This window comes from Benincasa hispida, chromosome 4 (assembly GCF_027475165.1).
Source record: "Benincasa hispida cultivar pf3 chromosome 4, pf3_genome.v1.1, whole genome shotgun sequence".
Taxonomy (NCBI): domain Eukaryota; kingdom Viridiplantae; phylum Streptophyta; class Magnoliopsida; order Cucurbitales; family Cucurbitaceae; genus Benincasa; species Benincasa hispida.
The window spans coordinates 17,257,373-17,279,017 of NC_143481.1; the positions used below are offsets into that span (position 1 = coordinate 17,257,373).

The 21,645-nt window shown below is 34.6% G+C and overlaps 1 protein-coding gene across 1 annotated transcript; it reads right to left on the bottom strand.

The window, feature by feature from the left end:
- Positions 1-4,363: 4,363 nt before the first annotated feature.
- On the bottom strand, positions 4,364-21,561 carry LOC120075574 (uncharacterized). The gene is made up of 5 exons (XM_039029101.2): positions 21,407-21,561; positions 21,212-21,294; positions 7,073-7,668; positions 5,698-5,873; positions 4,364-5,292 (listed from the first exon to the last, which is right to left on the bottom strand). Exons 2-5 carry the CDS (start codon positions 21,231-21,233, stop codon positions 4,839-4,841), a joined length of 1,248 nt encoding a protein of 415 aa, XP_038885029.1. The 5' UTR covers positions 21,234-21,294; positions 21,407-21,561; the 3' UTR covers positions 4,364-4,838.
- Between the last annotated feature and the right edge of the window lie 84 nt (positions 21,562-21,645).

The window sequence follows — 21,645 nt, forward strand, 5'->3', positions numbered from 1 at the left end:
TACACTGCTCTTGTTCACTCAAACTCTGTTCAAAATGTGTATTCTTGCTCTCGCAAGTGTTGGCCCTCTCTCCTTTGTAACGCTTTCCGGTAGTCTCTCGATCTGTCCAGGAATAATCTCTTGACTTCCTCGTCTCTTTGCTCTTCTTTGTCTTCTAAGTATATGTATGAGTATATGCGTGAACAGACTAACTGATTCTCTACTCCTAAGCTCGTTAACCCTTTTACACTAGTGGCCTTCAGTATTTATAGAGCTCAAAGTGAAACAGCCTTTCTTGCTAATGATTGCAATGATGGGCGGCATTAATTCCCCTGTTCTGATGTGTCGATTCATGGTCACCGAAAGTTGAGTGTACTTGCTACAGTGTGGCTTTTAACAGCTTGTCAACTAAATTCGGATTTAACCATTATCAGCTTTCCGTCCCATCATGATTTATTATGTTGTCACCTTTTTAAGAAGCTTCCCACGATCGCATGACTTGCGGTCGCATTGTTCCTTGCCAACGCATATGCGCCATCGCATTGTTCCTTGATATGCAATCATTATGCAGCCGCCTTTTTAAGAAACTTCTCACGATCGCAATCTTCAAGCGCATTGATGCCTTGTTCCTTTGGATCGTACTTTTATATGCGCCATCGTATTGTTCCTGCACAAAATAAGTAAATTAACTATTTTTATGCGATGGGTGCCTGTGATCGCAATTCCTTTCAGTTTAGTGCTTTCGGACATGATATTACTTATTTTATCGTCACATTCTCTCATTGTTTTACTTATTTGAGTTGTAATAACGTGTATTTCTACCAGTTATCACTCACCCTCAGTGTTGCAACGCTACGATTTTGAAAACGGAGAAACCCTCACACGTGCAAATGAACGTCAGCCCAATGTTGGACTTTTGTGCCTGATGCTCGAGACCAGCCGCATCACCGTTGCAACGCTCCGCATAGCATTGCGACGCTGTCCCTTTTTCTATAAATATAATTCTTCCAATTTAGGTCAGAGTGTGCCGAAAATCAATGAGGACATGCTGAATTTCAATGGAGGTCGAGGAGAGGCCCTATTTCTTCCTTTCCCTATTTATTTTTAGTATCATTAGGATATTTTTTAGTTTGATTTTGGATAATGAACGTGTATTAGATTGTTGATTTGTCTATAATTGATAAGGTAATTCTTTTATTTAGTTCTTGGATCAAGCATTAATATTAATCATTGAGTTTTCTGCCCAACTTTATGTTTTAATTCGGAATTGTGTTTTTTTTAATCTTGCTTGATTTCGAATTTCATTTGTGTGTTGGATTGACGCCCCTATCATGATTGTAATTCTATCGCTAGTTAATCTCAAGCTCGCATGTATCCTAGTAGTTCGTCTATGCTTTGAGTTTACCCCCGTAGCATCGGTTGCACGTATATGTTTAGGTTTATAACCTGACCTTGAATCTTTGCATTGCATGTTTAATTTAGGTTTGAAGAATATTTGGTTAGTTGAATATAGCTTTTCCTGACAATTAATCAACATAGTTGAATCTTAAATCTTAATGCATGTGTTTCTAGTTCTTTATGGCCACTAAGAACCCAATTGAATTTAGGAGCATGTTGGTTAGTTAGGGCACAGTCTTTCTGGCCTTAATTTTTAATTAGGATGCTTGATTGGTTTCAAATTAATTGATTGTCGACCTTTGTAGAGATTAATTAATTCACATCAATTAGGTAGCTACGCATGCATAATTCGGTGACCTGATTCATTGATAGAAAACGATGATTTAAATTACATTGAATTGTTACTTGATTCGAGAACTAGATAAACCAATTACCGTTTCATCTATCATTTGCAATTTATTTTTCTTGCATGTTTCAATTTCAACCAAAAACCAAAATCTCGTTTTTACTGTTTTTCCACAGTCAAAATTAATTCGAAAAAAATTAATTCTTCGCTTCTCTGTGGTTCGACCCCGCACTTACCACTGTTACTACGTTTTAGTAGTAATAGAAGTAGTTCGATGTATACAAATTTTCTTTTGATCAAGTTTGAGGCTTATTAACGAGCAAGTTTCGGGCCTGTCATATTTCAACCCGAAAACATATATTTTGTGGATTTGTTTTTTGGAACGGCCAAATGTTTGGCCATTTGATATAATTTTTGTGATGTTCAGAACAATGTAAATGTAGTACACTATCACATCCTCACCATTATGAAATAGAAGGTAACAATTCTATGTGTAATTTCAGTTCCACGTATACGATTCAGTTATTCAACGTTTATGTGTACAATATGTTAAATAATAGTGTTAAGTTAGCAAGATTTAATAGACATACATACAATATTCCAATTTATAGGTAATTGAGCAACAATATGACATGTATTTTGGTGGTACGTTTTATAGATTAAAGAGAATTAAAATTTTTACAGTTTTTAAAAAGAACTTGTTATGTTTTACAAATTAAGAAAAAAGAATTGAGATTTTCCCGTTTATGTCATAAAAGAGTTGAGAAAATAGGTGTATAGTTGAAAATTGATCAACAACAACAAAGCAAATAATAATAATAAAACAAAAACAAAATAAAATAAAAAGAAGAAAAAAAGAACCAATCTCATTTACAAAAACTGCATCAGACAATAATTATCAGCTCAACTTAACTTTGCACAACAAACACAGATAATTTAACTCTCCAATTATTAATTACCAACTTAACTCAACTCTCTCTTTTATCACGTACCAAACACCCCCTAATAGGTAATAATTAATGGCTTTGTTCTCAGTTCTAGATTCCTTCTTAATTTTTATGTTATTTTCTTTTTGTATGCTAAAAAACAAGCAGATATTCTAATCCAAATTGTAATCTCGTTTACTAGGATTGATAATTAAGTGTATAGTATTTTAGGATTAATTATTAAGTTTATAGCAATATTTTAAAAAATTTGCAAGTATAACAAAATCTAAGAATTGGATCTAAATTTTGCTATATTTACAATGTTTTTGTATTGTGTTATATTTGTTAATACTTTGAGTCTACTTGTTATATTCACAATTGTCCCCTTAACAAATAACACCTAATAACACCTATATTTATCTTTTAAAAAATATAATCTAAATATGGGAGAAAATCATAACTAACTTTTTTGTCATCATCAATCACTTGTGTGTTTGACCCAAGAAGTTGGAAAGTATGAGTTGTGAACTCTACTCCTTATTTTGGTCCAAGTAGTTTGTGGGTCTCACAACTAAAAAAAAATCAATTTTATACCTTATCAACTACTTAAATTGTGGACCCCAGGAGTTCACAATTCTGAACTCTCTAAGCTTCATAATTCCTTCGAACTCACTATTCCACTCATTGTCCCAAATATCCCCTTACAAAATCAACCATTTATATCATATAATCATTAATTTACCAAAGTTCTATTTGATGTCTCTTATAATTATTTTTTAAGAATATAATTATTATTCTAAGAACTATATTTTCTTTTCAACTAATGTGAAGATATAGAGATTTGAAACTACAATCTCAAATAAAGGATTATTATTCTTATTAATGAGAGAATTAGGAAAGCGTATTTTTTTATTCAATCACTTCCCACTATAAATACAAATCTACATGCTAAAACAACATACAACATCAAATCAAAAAACTAGCGACTAACACCGAATATAATTAAACTAACTCTTTATTACCGAATATACTTAAATTTCCCTAGAAACTAGGACTTGAACTAAATCAAAACTACTAAAAATAGACTTGCAGTTTGAACTAGGGTTATACTTATTTTGATTAATTATTATTGTAATTTTAAAATTTTATTGTGCAATACCCTTGCTAATTTACATGGAAAGATAACCAAACACAATATTATTCACATAACCTATGAAAGGAGACATCACTCACGAGCACAATAAAACACGAACATTATTGTTTTTTTTTTTCTTTTTTTGTTTACCGGAAACAACTTTTCACTGGTATATGATTACAAATAAATGTTCAGAGTACAAACCCCAGAATGAAAATATGAAGAAATAATAAAAATAAGAACTTCCAGTTAAATGGAGATCAATCCAGAGAACCATGAATCTTTCAATACCCTCACCTTCCTTGACCCACCCAAAACCCAAAAAAAAAAAACCTAAAACTATGAAGGTCCCCACAAACCATAGAAAAAGCGACACAGCCGAAAATTTAACGTTATTGTTGTCAATACTCTCTCCAACTGAAGTAAAAGAACATGTGAAATCCACCACAAATCCATCATAAGATCATTACTTGAAAAATAAAAGCTACTATCTTTGTTGTAATTAGTAACCTAAACATGCAAGAAAAAGATGTATATATAAATCTAAGAGGCAACTAACATTAGAACCAACTAAGAATATTGGGGGGAATGATATTAGCAATTCTACTGATTGCCATTAGATTACGATTAAAAATAAAAAGAGAAGCAAAGCATACCTATCCAAAAGATTATTCAGATAATTTAGCATGCCTGATTGATCTTTATAAAAGCACCATCCTAACTACCCATAATCTCTCACAACTCACACCCCAATAGGTTCTCCAGTCAATAAGTCAGACTTTACATGTTGGAAGCTCCCAAAAGCTTGCACCACTTTTTTTTTTTCTTTTTTTCTTTTTTAGGAGCATAATTTCACAGTTCAACCACCAACTCATCTAATTCTGTATGACTCAGAAACCTCACCAAGCATCCAAGCACCTTCTACCATGAGACAGAAATCAAACTTCATATCTTTTTTTTTTTTAACTCTTGTTTATTTTATTTTTTTTTCTTTCTTTACATAAATTCATTTAGTGAACGCTTCAATAAGAAGATTCATAAACCATTCCATGCATCAGGGAGAGGCCCACTCGAAGTACTGGCAACGTGCCCCTTTTGTAGCAGTCCAGTTCCCACAGCCAAAGAAGAAACTCCCTTGCTTTGGTCCTGGCTTACGAACCATACCTCTGCTACTTCTGACCCCACAGAAACAGTATGGGAAGTATTGGATAATGGGAACTTGCAGAGGTTTTGGTTTCATCGGCGGTTGCAGAGGGAGTGTTACGGTTTCTGGGAATTGTTTCCATTGCAATGGACAGTCAGTAGTCTGCCACATCAATGAATTGGTGATGGAGAATCTGAAGCCTCTATGCATTAGAAGGGCAAGTAAACGAGCAGTGTTCTTGGCATCATCAAGACCACAATGAGCACGACCTTCCCAAGATAAGCCTGCCATCTCAACAGCTTCCTTTAGATTGCATCGTGCTCCCCCGAAAACCTCACGAAATGGAACTTTTAAGTTGATCCATCTAACAATTGAATCAGAAGAGAGAAGTAAGAACTACATTGCAGTATTAAGAACTACATAGCAGTATTAAATAGAAAGTGATTCTTTTGTAAATACGCCTGTGTTTATCTACAAGTGAAGTTTAGGCGCCAACATGCAGAATTAGACTTGGCTGATTGCTAGGGGGTGAAGGTATCAATTATTAACTGATTGGTTCGTTTTTCTCCGAGATTTTAAGCTCTAAATGTGCAGATACTCCTACCTTGATTATATTACTTACAGCACACAATCGATAGCATTAAAATAAATTTGATCCCTGGATTTTGTGTACTTCTAGTGCACTTCCCAATTTGAGATTGCAAAGGTGATATAATTTTAATTATTATTTGTACGATATGTCGATAGAATTTCTATAAGGATCATTTACCGGTTGAAATATGGAGGCTTCCGAATCTTCTTGAAACGGCATTCCGACTCTAACATGACTCGGCAATCCCAGTTTGACCAAGTTACCACTGCAAAATTTGTATTTTTGATCCCCCTCTTTTCAAGCCATTTATCATGCCTGAGGAGAGCTTCATTGAGAGTAACACCTCTGTCCACCTATAGACACCAATGAGATAAGAAAAAATCAGAATGTGTCCTAAACCAGATAATCAACGAGCAAATATAATTATAAAAGAAACAGAATGAGACTCGCAACACTCCAAAGGTCCAGTTTCATGGAACTAGATATTTCCCTTGGATGTTCCATCCAAGAAAATATTTATGAGAAAACATAGCAATCAATATGGAAGAAAGGGAAATAAAGTCTTGCCATTCCAATATCAAGGGAAAAGCAAAGCACCTTTAAGGGAATCAATATCCACCAACGCCTATTTTCAACAAGCTCCAAGGAGGAAGATTTCATCTTTCTAGATGAAATCGATGACAACGTCCCAAAGGAAACAAGCCAAAAGAAAAAACTAGCATACTTCAGAATACTGATTACTGAACTTTCGAAGCTGGGATACAAGAACTTTTTTAAAAAAAAAAAAAAAAAGGAGAGAAAACGGCACTAAAAAGGGCATTATCAATCCAACAATCACCCCAAAAGTCCCACACCGCTACAATAAATCAGAACATTAGGGAGGAATTGATGTAAGCCCCTAGAAGTAGCTTTCCGTTTGTGTTTCCATATCATAGTTTTAAAATGGAGTAAATTTGAACCAAACGGCCTCTTGAAACATCGGAATGTTGTTTCTGCCTTCTTCTAAATAATTTAATATTACCTTTAAACAACACGTCATGTCAAATACCAAGGAGATCAGGACATGTCAACAATGTAAGAAAACTTTTATAACTTTCATTCACGTGAACATGCTTTTACCCAAAAATATTGTGGTAAAAAATTACTTATTATACTCGGGTCTACTACATTTGTTAATATACTTAGAGCTACTAGGGTGTGTTTTATTTGCCCATCGTCATTTTACTGGTTCTCGCCCACACAATAAGCCCTCAAACTGCTACTGCTAAACTGAACCAACCGAACTATTAGTTGGCAATTGAGTCAACTCAATTTTTAGCCTCCCAAGGATTCAGCAAGATTTCAATTCTACTCAATATCATAGTTGAACCAACCCATGAAGGCCCCTATAATAATGGTAGGCCACGTGGTTGAGTAAGATAAGCCATTACAAGGATCTTATAAGCTTGATAACAGTCAATAACACCACCATGTTTGTTCCATGCCAACAAGATGCAACCTCCAAGCATAATTATTTAATTCGAAGAAACAGCAAGCAAAGCTTTGAACGAACCTGAATTTGCTGAATGCCAGTTAGATCCCTGCAGAAATCACTCAAGTGCTGATTGCAAGTTGGGCGCACATATGTCTGAAAGCAAGCTTCCAGTTGGCCGGTCACACTACTTACAATGACAGATGGGAACTCAATTATCTCCTGTGGATGGGGATTTCTATCTTTATCACACGTTGCTTCAAAGTCTATAACCACAAAATATTGAAACTCTTGCAACCGAACTTCGCAATGGTAATTCTGTTCAAACATTTTGAAAGGGACGTATTGGACGCGGTTCTCCACCGGCAAAGAGTATAATTGACAATCAGAAGTATTCATCTGGCACTGTTGCACCTTTTGAGAGTCAAAATGGAAGGCTGGCCATGATCCAGAATTGTGCTGATAAGCAGGTTTATTGTGAAATTCATTAGGACGTTCAATGAAATTGTTAAGCAATGGGTGGTTTGTTTCAGGAATATCATTGTTGGCACGACAACTGATTTCATCTGTAAGTTCTTGGAAACCATCAGCAGAATTTCCACTATGTTGCAAACTGAATGGCATTCCATTATTCTGGAGGCATTTTATAGAGGCCTCACAGTTCCTCTGCATACTTTCTGAAAACAAAGAAGCAAAAGAAATCACAATGAGATTGAATTTAATATTGTCTTGAGAACATAAAAGGTTAGGCCAGTCAATATGGCTAAAATTATCCAATAAAAATAAAAAAAATAAATATATTTTTTTTAATGGAAACAACTAATTTCAATGAGAAAAAAAAATGAAAGAATACAATGCATACAAAAAACGGGCCCCTCAGAGGAAGGGGCTCCAATTAACAGAAATGTTACCTAAGGAATAGTTACAAAAGGTCTTCAAAATCAAAGCCCAAAAAGAAACACGATATCTCACCAAAGATCAAACCTCACTACGGTCTCCCTCCACACCTCTTAAAACTCTATTGTTCTTTTCACCCCACAAATCCCACAAAAACACGTATATCCAGCAAGCCATAGGAGATATCCCTTCTCCTTAAAAGGCATATGGAGAAAGAACTCCCCGATCATATCCCTAATGTCCTTATGGTGAACACACGAGTAGCCAAACTTCTAAAAGAAAAATAACCACATAGATCTCCTAAACTCGCAACTCCAAAAGAGATGATCTAGGTCTTCCTCCGCCTTCCAACAAAGAATACAACAAAAAGGTTCAACTAATGAGGGTATCTTTCTCAAGAGCCGATATAAAGTGTTCACACGGCAATGTAAACCTTACTAGGTAAAGAACTTAATCTTCTTTGATATCTTAATCCTCCAAAGAGAATCAAACACAAATTCACTACTGGGAATAGGGTTCAATAAAATATGAAAGAGGGATTTACACAAGGACCCTCCAACAGAAGACTCCAAACACGCACATCCCTCCTTACAAGCCTAAAGTTAAACTCCCTAGTGAACAACAAGAGAGAGACAACCTTTGTCATTTTCCCATTGGGCAACAAATGACAGAAACCAAAAGAGAAATAAAAATGAGAAGATCATTGGTGTTTCTTGAGGAAAACAAGAATAGATATCACACTAAATTCAGAAGGTTATGGCTCTATCATCATTGAGAGTGTTGCATAATTTTTTTCATAAACAATAGGAAGAGATGTGTTTAACCTGGCCAACCAAAACATCTTAACGGCCAAGGCATGTCCCATCATCTAAGAGGACGAGTCAAATAAAATGGGCTCCAATCTAGATTAATAAAAATATCTAAAGATGTTAAAAAAAGATTTGTGTGAAGCACTCCATTTTGGAAGGATAAGTACCCGAGAATTCGATCTGGGCCAAGCTGACTGTAGCCAGTGGAAGTCCGGGAAACTCTTGTCGACGCCAATTGCAAGGGAGCTCGTGAATTGTACTCGTTGCCAAACAACACATACCTAACTAGGGGAAACCTTTAAATTCAAGAAAATTGAGAAGAAGCTTGAAGAATCATCCAAGAATGGAATTTTATAAAAGATCTAATGCATTTTGGGATAGAAATTACTATTCGTGTTATGAAGAACGACCAAGAAGGTTCAGAAAATGTTCGAGAAAATTCAAGAATCGGCCCTATAACAATTTTGATGAAGAAACTTATTCAAGAACACCCAATTTGTACATCAATCCCGAAGTATTGGAGGAAATGAAGAAGGGAGCCAAGAAAATCCAACGTTTGTTGGGAGAAATGACTCAAAACATGGAGTAGCTTTTTGAACATTGGCAATAACTTAAAAAAGAAATAATGCAAGAAAATCAAGAATCCATCCAACGGAGTTGTGAAATTGGGCAAAAACGAATGGAAAAAAAATCCATTGCAAAGATGCAGACTAACCGCACAAAAAGAAAATTGAAGAAACTGTCGATAGTAAGGTTAAAAGATCAATGAGATTAACTCTAAGATTGCACAACATGAACCGAATGAGGAGGAACAATCGATTAATAAAATGATGTTGGGGACGTTGAAAGCAAAGGCACGACAGAAGCAGAAGAAAACAATACCCATGGATGTCCCACTTCGAAAAGGTTCGAAACCCTGATTGCAGTCAATCACGAAACAACGTGGAAGATGATATGTTCAAAATTGAAAAAAAATGGGTTTCCAAGTGGAATAGACGACAACATAAAAGAGGTCGAATTGAAAGTTGATGAAGGTTGACTCATGTGAGGAAGAAGGTGAGATTGACCTATCCATTGCACTACACAATTAAAAAGATTTGACTCATTACCCAGTTGACTTGACCCACATGTGTCGCCAAAGCATACCAAAAGAATTACATAATGAATTTGCAATCTTCCATTTTCTGCCCACACCTAAAGATAAACAATTTTCAAATTTTCGATAAGGGTTTCACATTGTCAAAGGATTTATTTTCACTAATCGATTGAGGATCATATTACCGGAAGATTATTGTTGGAGATCTTACAAAGAATTTACAAGGAAAAAATAAATATACCACCTGTTAATTGGATTTGCAGGAAAAAGATAAACATTCCACCTATTAATTGGGCTCAAGAAATTTGGATGTTATTGACATTGGCTATTCAAAGGTGTTTCCTTTTGTGTGGCTTACTTTTTTATTTTTACTTTCGTTTTCGTTTTAAAACTCGAGGAAGAATTTCTTTTGGGAGGGATAGAATATGATGTAATAGGATAGGGATATTTTGGTAAAATCAAGTTAATCTTGGTTAATCCTTGATTAATTACATTTTAGTTACCAAATTAGTTTGTAACCGTTTTTAGTTATCCTTTTAGGATTCTTATAATTCCCTATAAATAGAAAGTCCCCCCCTTATATTGGAGATATATTCTCATTAATAAAAGACTCTTGATCTGATTGTCGGAGATTTTCTCTGCTCTTAGTACTTAGGCTACATCACTTTGTGATAAAATGATTAAATTTACCGTAACACGTCAAGTTGAACTTTTAGATCTAGTAGTGATTTAATATGGTATGAGAATAGAAGATTTTGTGTTTGAAACTATGTAATATCATTTTCTCCCAATTTATGTTGACTTCCATTTGTTAAGCCGTCAAAAAAAATCCTATAGCACATAAGTGAAGGGAATGTTAAAGTAATAATGCAAAAGACTAACCATCATGGGTTGGCCTAGTGGTAAGAATCCATGACACTCAAATGTTCAATCCATGATGGCTACTTAGGAATTAATATCCCACAAGTTTCCTTGACACTCAAATGTTGTAAGGTCAAGCAAGTTGTCCATGAGATTAATCGAGATGCGCGTAAGCTAGCTCAGACACTCACAAGTATTTTTTTAAAAAAAAAAATAGTAATGAAAGAATTAAATTTTTTTGTAACTTATCTACGTAAGTTTTTGTGTCTAGTGATGATTTAACAGCTGTACAAACTTTCAATATTATCAATTGGAATAAAAATTATCAGAGTGCAACCTACCAAAGAAGAAAAGAAGAGATAAAAACAATTAGAATCGCTTGCAACTGGCAACATCAAACTGAAATTGAAATGGTGCCGATTCAGCAACATAAAGACAAGGAAGTCCTAACTCGACAAATTGTTTTCCTCTTCTCAGTTATTCTTTCTTGAATAATGAAAATTCTGACATTAATCATCTAAAAGATCTATATGAGAGAAAAGAATGGTTCTCGTCTAGAAAATCAGAAGCTTCGCTTTATTGTTGCTCAACCACAGCACAAGAAGGTAAAGAAATGTAATTTTGGTCCCTATACTTTGGATTCCATTCCATTTTAGTCTCATGTACTTTAAATTGTCCAAATTTAGTCCTTAAACGGTGAATAAATCTTAAATCTAGTCCTTGTATTTTCAATAAATATAAAATTTAGTCCTTTAAATTAATTTTATTCGAAATGAGTAAAATAATAATTATCATTTTCAAGTAATAAAAGACAAATACGTTTCTAAAATTTATAAAAGGAATACTAATAGAGATTACTTCTAAAAAAGAAACAATAATAAACCAGCAGCAGGGAATATTTTTAAGATTTATTTAAAATATAGGAACTAAAATTGGATATCTGAAAATACAAAGAATGAAACCCAAACTACAGGACTAAAATTATATTTTAGCCTTCATCTTTAAATGCAAAGGAAGGAATTTAAATCAAAAGAAATTCTTGAAAACGGTGGCTGACAATGAGTAAATCAGGAGGACAGGGAAGAAAATACAGGAATAGAGAAAAGGAGACGGAAATTGAATTTGGGGACAATAACGGCATGGAAGGAACAAGAAACATGGAAATTGCCGGATGCCAATAGAGAAAGAGGGTAAATGAGGAAAAACTGAAACCCAAAGGCCAAAGCTATTTGTCTAATAGGATACTGAACATTTTCTTAAAATAATAAAATATTCAAAATGGAAAATCTCAAACCAAGGGTGTTGGAAAAATGCCCTCAAAATTGCACAAACGAGAGGGAGGGAGTTTTTTTCTAAAGATGGAAACTAATTGTATATATGAGAACAAGAAAGCACCCAAAAACCCAGCAATCTATGGAGGTTATAGAAGTACTTGAATTTGGCAAAAATCAAGAAAGTCGTAGCCATACAAGAGATATGAAAGTTCCAATCAGAGAACTCGCGCAACTCAAAAGTTCAAAAACACCAAAGGTCATCCACCTTTCTAATCGGAGCTTCAATGACCATGTTACACCGAAGAATGCCAGCTTTCTTTTTAGTTGAATGTCACAATGGCAAAGCCAAACTTTGCTAATGTGAAGAAAACGTTGCCCGACTTTTTTTTTTTTTTAAAGGAAACAGAACTTTTCATTGATAGAATGAAAAGAGACTAATGCTCAAATTACAAGGAAACAAAATGTTGCCCGACTTTGCCGGTGGAAAAATGGTTGATATCATCCGTACTCTTATAACAAAATATACCACCAAGGAAAGGCTTTTACGAGGGACCTATTTTTTTTTATTGTTTCTGATGCCTAAGAAAAACATTATCCTCCTTAAGGAACTTTCTCTTCCATAGCCTCTTAGGCAAGTTTGATATTGTAGTAGCTAAAATAATTGCTAATGATTGTGCTTTTAAAAAAATCAGCTGCAATATGAAGCATATTAGTGTTCAGTAAATTTCAACTTTAGACTTGAAAAAGTTGTTTATCGTATTGGTAAATAAATACTAAATTATTGTGTTATAGATATACTTTTGGAAGGGAAATAAAACTTTTCATTGAAAAAATGAAAAGAGACTAATGCTAAAAAAATACATTAACCATCAAGAGATTAGAGAAACTGAGGAAAACAGTTACTAAAAAACAAACTCGTAAAACTATTGAGATACAATGAAAAGAACACCAAAAAAAAACTCTTAAACCCTAACAAACCAACTCTAGAAAAGAAACCCAAAGCTAGAGAACTCATAAACTTTAAAGATAAATCCATCCGAAGACCATCGGGGAAACGAGAAAAGAAATCCTTTAAGACCAAAAGTGAAAGGACCAAACCACAAAGAAAACCAACTTCTAAATCATCACTTTCAAGCTTGCAACTACTAGGAAAAAAAATGCAACTTTTTAAGGGCAAAACAGGAAAATTTAGTCGTAAAACACGAGAGTTCCACAATAATAGTTCTAGTTCTGGACCAAACCACCTAGGCATACTTAACTGAAGGAGAATGAGGTGGAATTAATTTCAGTCTAAAGTGCTATTGTGTTTTAGATATAATAACTAAAATAAAACTAGCATTTTTTTTTATAATTTACAAATTTTTAAAATGTTATATCTTCTTTATCTAGATTAATAGTTAAATATTAATGGAAATAACTTTAATTAAAAAAATCAATATGGTATGATTTAAAAAAGTGGCCACATTCAACATGATAATTGAAATTTATTTAAAAAATGAAATCTGATTCTACAAGAATCTAAAAGCTAGTGGGTAACTGACTTTGAAAACAACTTGAAATGGAAGTGAGTTTTAAAAGTGATTCTAATGGATTTAATTCCTATCTGTTTTACCAACAAAAAAAGGTTAAGATTCTTTAAAAATCACTTTTAACCCTCTCAAAATCAATCCCAAACGCACCATTAGTCAGGTAGTTGGACAGAAGTACAAACTCTCTCACCTTGTTAGATGACTAACCAAAACTGTATAAGATTGCCGAAGAATTCCAAGGAACATCCCTGTTAGCTAACTATGAAGATTAGTCGTAAGGGAAATCCATTCAAAGGTCTCTAATTTGCTAATAACAACCATTTGAGACCCAATACCTCGATACTAATGGTTTTTTTCCCTTTGAACAAAAAAGGACACTTTCCATTGATTTAATGAATTGAAACTATTGCTCAAAGGATACAAACTTCACAAAGGAGTGCGAGAAAAAGCACTAAAGTAAATTTAAATAAACTACTAGAGAGAATTACAAATGATATAGGAAAACATTTTAATTTGAATCAATATCCTGAAGAGAAAAGCCATCAAAGGATTTTGAGAGAACACTAAAGAGATGCATTGAGGTGAGCTGAATCAAACCGAGCAAACCAAGAACTATATCTTTCCTCGAAAATCTGCAAATTTTTCTTCCATCCATATTTATGAAAGTAAAGCCTTGACCGCATTGATCCAAAGCAAATGGAGTGCACGGATGGAGGAGGACCAAAGATGAGCTGAAGAACATTGTCCTTGGCAATTGAACAAAAAACTCCATGCATATTGAAAATTCTAAACAAACTAAATCAACAAGCAAGGGAGAAGCAACAGTCAAAAAATAAACCGGTATACGTGTCTTTTTATAAAATAAGAAATCGTGCTTTTAGGGACAAAAATGAAAGATTATACGAGGGCATAAAAAAAAAATTTTAAAAATAAAGAAGAAGAGGACGAAGAAGAAGGGGAGGAAGAAGAAGAAGAGGACAAAGAAGAAGGGGAAGAAGAAGAAGAAGACTATAGAAAAGGAGTCTAAACTCAAACACTAACTATAGAACAGGATTCCAGTCCAGAAGAAACAAGACTAAGCTCATAATCACAAAAAGGTTCAATGACCGATGCACACAAGGAGGCATTAAACCTAGCCACCTTGATGCCTCCCATGGTTCTTCAAAATCACCCTGGAGGTTCATTAGTTTAGCCACTGCTCTTATTGTTGAATGAATTCAAGGACAGATTTGAAATGGTCCTCATACAGGTTTTTAGTTCGATTCGTAGCTTAATGGGGAATCCATACTACAGCCTTTTCACATTTATATTGTTTGACTACTTGGCCAAATCACTATCGCTTCTATGTAGAATTCTTCTCAAAAGCTTTGGACTTGGGCCTTGTGAGGACTTTAAATGAGTTTGAATTATAGAATGGACTAACCTCCTTTCATCTTCGGTAACTTTGAGAGCTGCAGTTACTCCTTGTATTGATTTTTTGATCCTTTCATGATTCGCTCTTTAATGGAGGATTAGATTCACTCGAAAGGCCAAATACAAACAATCTCTATTTTGTGATTTGGAAGAATGCTTACCCCCCAAAAAGAAAAAAATCAAGACCTTTTTATGAGAAATTAGTCACGGACAGTCAATCGCCTACAACGAAGATAAAAATGCCTTACTTTTCTCTTTCTCCATCCTCGTATGTCATATGTGAATTTGATGTTGAATGTGCACGCCATCTATTTGCATCATGCACCATTTTTCTCACCATTATTGGATTTTCATTTTTTATGCGTTCGACTAGTAATGTCATGCCATTTATACTTTTTTTTTTTTTTTTTTTTTGATAAGAGACAGATTTCATTGATGTATGAAATTTACAAAAAAAGGCAAAATGCCAAAGCCAATGGATTACATAAGACTTCTACAACGGGCCAAAATAGAGGAAAGACTATAAGAGCTATAGAACGATGTACATTTGCACCAAGTCCTAGCAAGAAAGATAACATGATGAAAAAATATATCAAAACTGCTTGCTTTTTCATTGAAGAGGTGGTTGTTCCTTTCCATTCAAATGCTCCACAAAAAGGCCCTAATCAAATGCATCCACATGGATCTTGTGCCATCAGTGAAGGGATGACCCATGAGAGTGTCTGAGAGGAGGGTGATGACATCGTTAGGGAGAGCGGTAGACCATCCAAAGGACTGAGTAATATCCTTCCAAAATCTACTTGCATATTGACAGTTGATAAATAAATGGGAAGGAGTTTCATGAGATGGCTTACAGAAAGCATAGCAATGTGGGGAGAGAACCATATAAGGGAAACGTCGTTGGATTTTGTCACAAGTGTTAATGGTCCGATGACAAACTGCCCGTAGAAAAAACTTGACTTTTTTGGGTAGAAATAGCCCCTCATTAAGAGGGGTATCACTGTCAATGGGGGACGAGATTAAGTCATTTGCAAGAGACTTTATTGTAAACTCCCCTCAATGTTTCAAAAGGCTAAAGGCGGCCTTGAGGTGTTTTCTCATAGAGAGGCAAGGCATAAGCCTCAAGGCGGTATGAGGCGTAAGCCTCATTTTAAATTAAGAAAACATATTTAAATCATAAAACATAAAACCTCATATATTTTTAACATTATAATATTCCTTAAAAGTACATAAGATACCAAAAAAAAAAAAAATCAAGATACAGGAAGAAAAAATCTCAATATTCCACCAATATTTTGTTACTGAAAATCTAAAGCTCATCCCCAATATCATTATCAACGTCACTACTAGAATCTTCCACAAAGTCATCATCATATCAAATAGTTCATTTTCACTTTCATTGTCACTTTGAATATCTACTCATTCCTCTTCATCTAATATCGATGGAGAAAATAGAAAAAGAAAGCAAGGAAATTGAACAAATAACTACAAAGTAAAGAAAGAAAAAAAAAAAAAAAAAAAAAAAAAAAAAAAAAAAAAAAAAAAAAAAAAAAAAAAAAAAAAAAAAAAAGAGGTAAGAAGAATAACAAGAAAATAAAAGAGAAACAAATGAAAAGAAAGATATAATAATAGAAATTTGAAAAAAAAATGAAAAAAAAAATGAAGTGGAAAAGAATGGTAAAACACACTATGAAAAAATTTCAAAAAAAGAAAAAGAAAAAGAAAAACCAAGAGCAAAGAAAGGAAAAAAATATAATAAAGCTCACCACTTGCTGTGTTGCTTAAAAATTTTACAGTTTCACTTGCAACTTTTTTCCATGGCTAATGCAGATTGCAGGTAGCCACTTATAATCAACTTTGTAAATATAACACAAAGAGCCTTCTGACTTTATTCAACCGATTCAACTTCTAATTTTCAATGAATTTTATATGTATTGTTGGACCCACAGTGGTGGCCCACCACCAAATTGAATTAGAAGACATGCAGATTGCTGGCACCGCTTGAAGTTAATTCACTTCAGCATTATCCACCACGTGGGTCAATGGCCCACCAACATTATAAACAAGGCGTACGCCTTAACGCCTCAAAGGCATTCACACAAAGGCTTACACCTCTCTCAACAGAGGCGTAGGCCTCTTTAGATACCTTCAAGACATAAGCCTTAAGGCATCATACTGCAGCCTCGCCTCAAGGCTTACGCCCTGACCGCTTTTTGAAACATTGACTCCCCTTTTGAGTCCAGTTTCCACACCCAACGATCTTTGTGGGCAGTTAATTGAACCCCACTAATGTTGTCCACAAAGGAGATCCAGTCCTCAACCTCGTCATCATTAAAGTTTCTTCTAAAACAGTGTAACCAACCTTGTTGGTTGTTCCATGAGTTCTGTAAGGATGCATTTTTGTTGACTGCCAAGGCATAAAGACGAGGGAATTGTTTAGCAGGAGTAGCCTCACCCAACAAACGGTCGTTCCAAAAAGAAATGTGGGCTCCGTTACCCCTTTGTAAGAAACTCTGTCGTGAATAAGCCTCATATATGTCAAAATAGCCCTCTGACATTATTGGGAAAGGTGCAACTCGGCCAAGCTTTCAACTATGAAAGACCATATTTGGCATCAATAACCTGCCTACATAGGGCATTCTCTTCATGGTAATATATCCATACCCACTTAGCAAGATGAGCACGATTTTTGTCATCCACAGCTTGTGTACAATATGAGATCCTTGCTTCTGTTTTTGTGGGTCATTCGTTTCAAGGTCCCAAGAAGGCCTTGTGGCTCGCGAAACAGGGTGTTTATTTGGGACTCTTTGGTGTGATCGTAATGGACCTATATTTAGGGACACTTCTTCTACCTTAGAGGGTTTCCTCGATTTGACTGTTTGTAATGCTCTTTAATGGTGTAAATGCAAACCCTATTTTTGCAATTATGTTGTTCTTCTTCAATTCCCAATTTGAAATTTTTCATGTACCTCATCTTTTGATGTTTGGAAACTTTAACACCCTGTATTTCATTTATGAATACAATTATTTTTCTCTAGAAAAAAGACCAGCCACCTTCCTATACCTCCTTGCTCGATCTTTCCACGTCTCTAAAGATTCTATTATTTCTCTCCAGTCAAATGAGAAACTATATCAGCTAGCAACGACTTTTCTCGGAATGGAACTTTCCTCATTCATGAATTTCCAACTCCCTCTTCGCAAAGAGACTAATATTCTTACCCTTTAAATTTCCAATGTCAAGACCTCCTTTACTCATGGGAAATGAGATAATCTTCCAATTGACCATATTTTTTTCATTCTCATCAGCACCACCTCTCCACAAGAAGTCTCTAATTTTCACCCATCAACTTAATCTTTTGGGCCGATGATTTACCATGTTAGCATGTATGATGTCATATGTTCAAACCATTGCAATATTATTTTCTCTCAAATTAATATTGAATTCCACTTGTTGGGTCTTCTACAAATTTCAAGCCTACGGTGAAAGGGAGTATTAGAGTATTGATATAATATTAAATTTAACTTTCACCCATTAACTTAAGTTTTTGGGTCAATCAATGATCTAAGAAAATATCTCCAACTTCTCGATAACTTTGATAGGACAATCAAATATGGAAAGGTAGCGTGAAAGAGTTATGTACTTATGACAATATTTCAATCCCAATTAATTCCCCCCTTTAAAATATCAACTAAATATTAAATTTACTGCAATCCACCAATTTAAGTTTTTGAATTGATGGGTGATTTAATACCCTCAACTTGGGAAAATTAATGGTGAGATTGCTTTCTTTCAAGAAACAAAATTCTTCATTGATATAATGAAAAGTGATTAATTCTGAAAGATACAAAGTCTAAAAGGGAGTGAAAAAGATATAAACCGAAAACAAAATCAAGAGGGAGCTATAAAAGCCTCCCAATTCATACGATGTCTTGCAAGAAAAAGTCCAAAAAAGTTCAGAGATAAACCACCACTGTGACGTTACAATTGATGGCATGGGGAAGGAGAATAACTCTAAATCATATAAATTTATAATTCTTTCTGCATAGGAGAAGAAACAGTAAGGTGTGCAGTTAGAGATTAAACTGAGAATGCCCTAAGGTTCAATGACCTATTTTCTCATTGTCATGGTCTCTAGTTTTGCAAGAATAGAACTCAATCTAGTGATCTCCTCATCCTTCAATAATCATCTATAAGTAATCTTTCAAGATATGAAGCATTTCAAAAACTCAAAATCATTTGGGAGAAGAGCTACTTTAAAAAGACATGGTAAGAAAACCATAATGCTGAGCCTTTGCTTCTACCATTACCTGCTTTCATTACTTCCACCAAGCAATTAAACACTTTTTTTTCAGCCATAAGAGACCAATGGATCAGGGTCTTGTAAAAGCTATAAATCTTTCGCCAAGAGAGGATGGTGAAAAAACTTTTCAGTAGTTTTTGTGTATGCCAAATTCAGTGATGGAGTAGCTTCTCAAAGTTTCAAATGGGTGAGCCTCAGAGAAAGTCAAAGGATTCGTAGAGAATTGCAGTTTGACCTTGTTTTTGGAACTATGGAAGAAAGAAACCAGACGGTGTTGGAAGATAAAATGCATACATTTAAGTTCTTTTTTCATTACTGTACAATCTAACTCTTTTTATGGTGTAGCCACAAAACACTCTTGAATCTATGGAAAATTCTGAAAGAACTTACTCTATATCATTTAAGGAACCCTATTGCCTCTACTCTATCAAAATTATCATAGAAAGGTTTGCTTTAGATAGCACGTATGGGCAATTGCTAGTCTTCATGAAAAGTAACAAGACAATTTATGAGTAGAAAGTACGTGACAGAGAATGGGGATAAGAAAAAAATTACTTTTGTTCTTGATATTCTTTGTAAGTCAAAAAGTAAGTCGATATTGGAACTTGGGAATTAATAAGTATGCTGCCCCTTTAGGAGTATGATAGAAAATATGAACTCTATACAACCATTAAAGAAATAGAAATGGCAGAGGACTCATTGATCCACCCAAAAGTGAACAATTAACATGACCCCAGTAAAAGAGCAATGTGAATTTCCAAGGACAATGGTAGTGACAAGTTTTGCCCCATCCCCCTTCACTATGACCCCCTGGCCCCTAAACATATAAATAAAAACTCTGCAACAATCAAGTCCCAAATGATTCTAAAATGAGATCACTGATATTACTTATCCAAAGAGAAATGAGCCTGACGCATTTCAACTTTAATTGATCCAAAGGCTACAACACCTGAAAAGAGGAGAACCAGCACACTTATCCACCCTTCTGTGACCAGAGAGATCTTGACAGTCTCGGAAATATTTTAAAGGAGATGGTGGCAAATGGTACTTCGTACATGTATAATCTATTTTAAACTAGAGTTCAAGGACCCTTCCTTCATTCCCAGTGAATAAAGATTCAAGAAGCTGCTAGAAGTAAGGTGAATGGATGGTCGGGAGACAGCGAGGGGATCATGTTCCTTGAGGTACCTAAGTTTAAAACCTAAGATCCTCGCCATTTCCTATCAAAAGAAAAAAAAAGAAAAAAAAAAGAAAAAAAAAAACCCAAAGATCTTCAGCATTTAACTCAATAATTACTAATTGTTTCATATTAATCCTCTTGAAAATATTACACTGGCGAGAATTAGCTACTTACAAAGTGCCCGTTAGTTAGATGGTTAGAATTACATTCCACACCTCTTTCAACACCGAATATTCAATTCCAAGCTAGTTAATAAAACCTCAGTTCAAATTTTCCTTCTAAGATTCAAAGTACCCAAAAAAAAGACGGAAGAAAAATCCAGATGATCATTCTCTGTTAGCGCAATCCTTAATTAACCTTCTAATTTTCATACTTTAAACGTTAAAGAAGTATTGAAGTAAAAGAGTTCTGAGTGCTGGGTCTTGGTACTTAAACTCTTCGCTGCTTATGAAGTATTGTGCTCACAAAACCCAATCTGGAAATATTTCTGTTACTGTTTCAAACCGTCCCTCTGATCTCAAGACTCCATTACAATAAAGCGACAAGAACTGACGCTAACTCAAAAGGGCAATGCCCATATCAATTCTTCACTTGACTTCTCGATTTCCAATTATAAACTACCCTCAGCTCAAAAAATTAAAAATTAAAAATAACAATAACGCTTTACAGAATTAGAGATTACTAGTACTGGGTATCGCTTAAGACAAAGTCGAACAATCCCCCTTGAACTGGAGGATGAGGAGAAGGGGAATGCGACTAAATCAGCACAAAATTCTACTGGTTGGATCATAAACGAAACTAATACCAGTTGAGATAAAACTTAAAAGAGTTCAAATAACGAGAAAGAAGCAAAGACACACCTTTGCGTTCAAGGGCCATCATGATCTTCAGAGTAATTGAGATCGACCACCAAGTACATCAGATCTACCTCTGAAATTCCCTCCTAAAGAACGCCGATAATAAGAACAAATATACCGAAGAGTTGCCATATATACTCACGCAATAAATGAAAAAAATTAAAGGAAAAATTAACAACAGAGAAGAGAGAGAGAGACCTGGTGTGATCTGGAAGGTGAGCCGGGAGAGAGGAGGGAAGCAGTTTGGAAAAGAAGAAAAACGAAAAAAGTATATATGTACGTGTTTTGACGATGAAATATCGTATAAAAATCAAATTATGGTAAAAAAAAAATTCGAATTCTAGTCACAAAATAAAATCATAAATCAAAATATCAAATGTTTAAACCCGGTTGGGGATAACTACTGTTTTTTTTTACGCTTTTTTTTTAAAAAAAAA

Bases quoted from the DNA above. Each gene is read 5' to 3' on its own strand.
- LOC120075574 (XM_039029101.2), bottom strand. From the start codon at position 21,233: ATGATGGCCCTTGAACGCAAAG. The intron at 7,669-21,211 runs GTGTGTCTTTGC...CTTTGTTTTCAG, and splicing joins GATGGCCCTTGAACGCAAAG to AAAGTATGCAGAGGAACTGT. The intron at 5,293-5,697 runs GTAAATGATCCT...TTCAATTGTTAG, and splicing joins AAGCCTCCATATTTCAACCG to ATGGATCAACTTAAAAGTTC.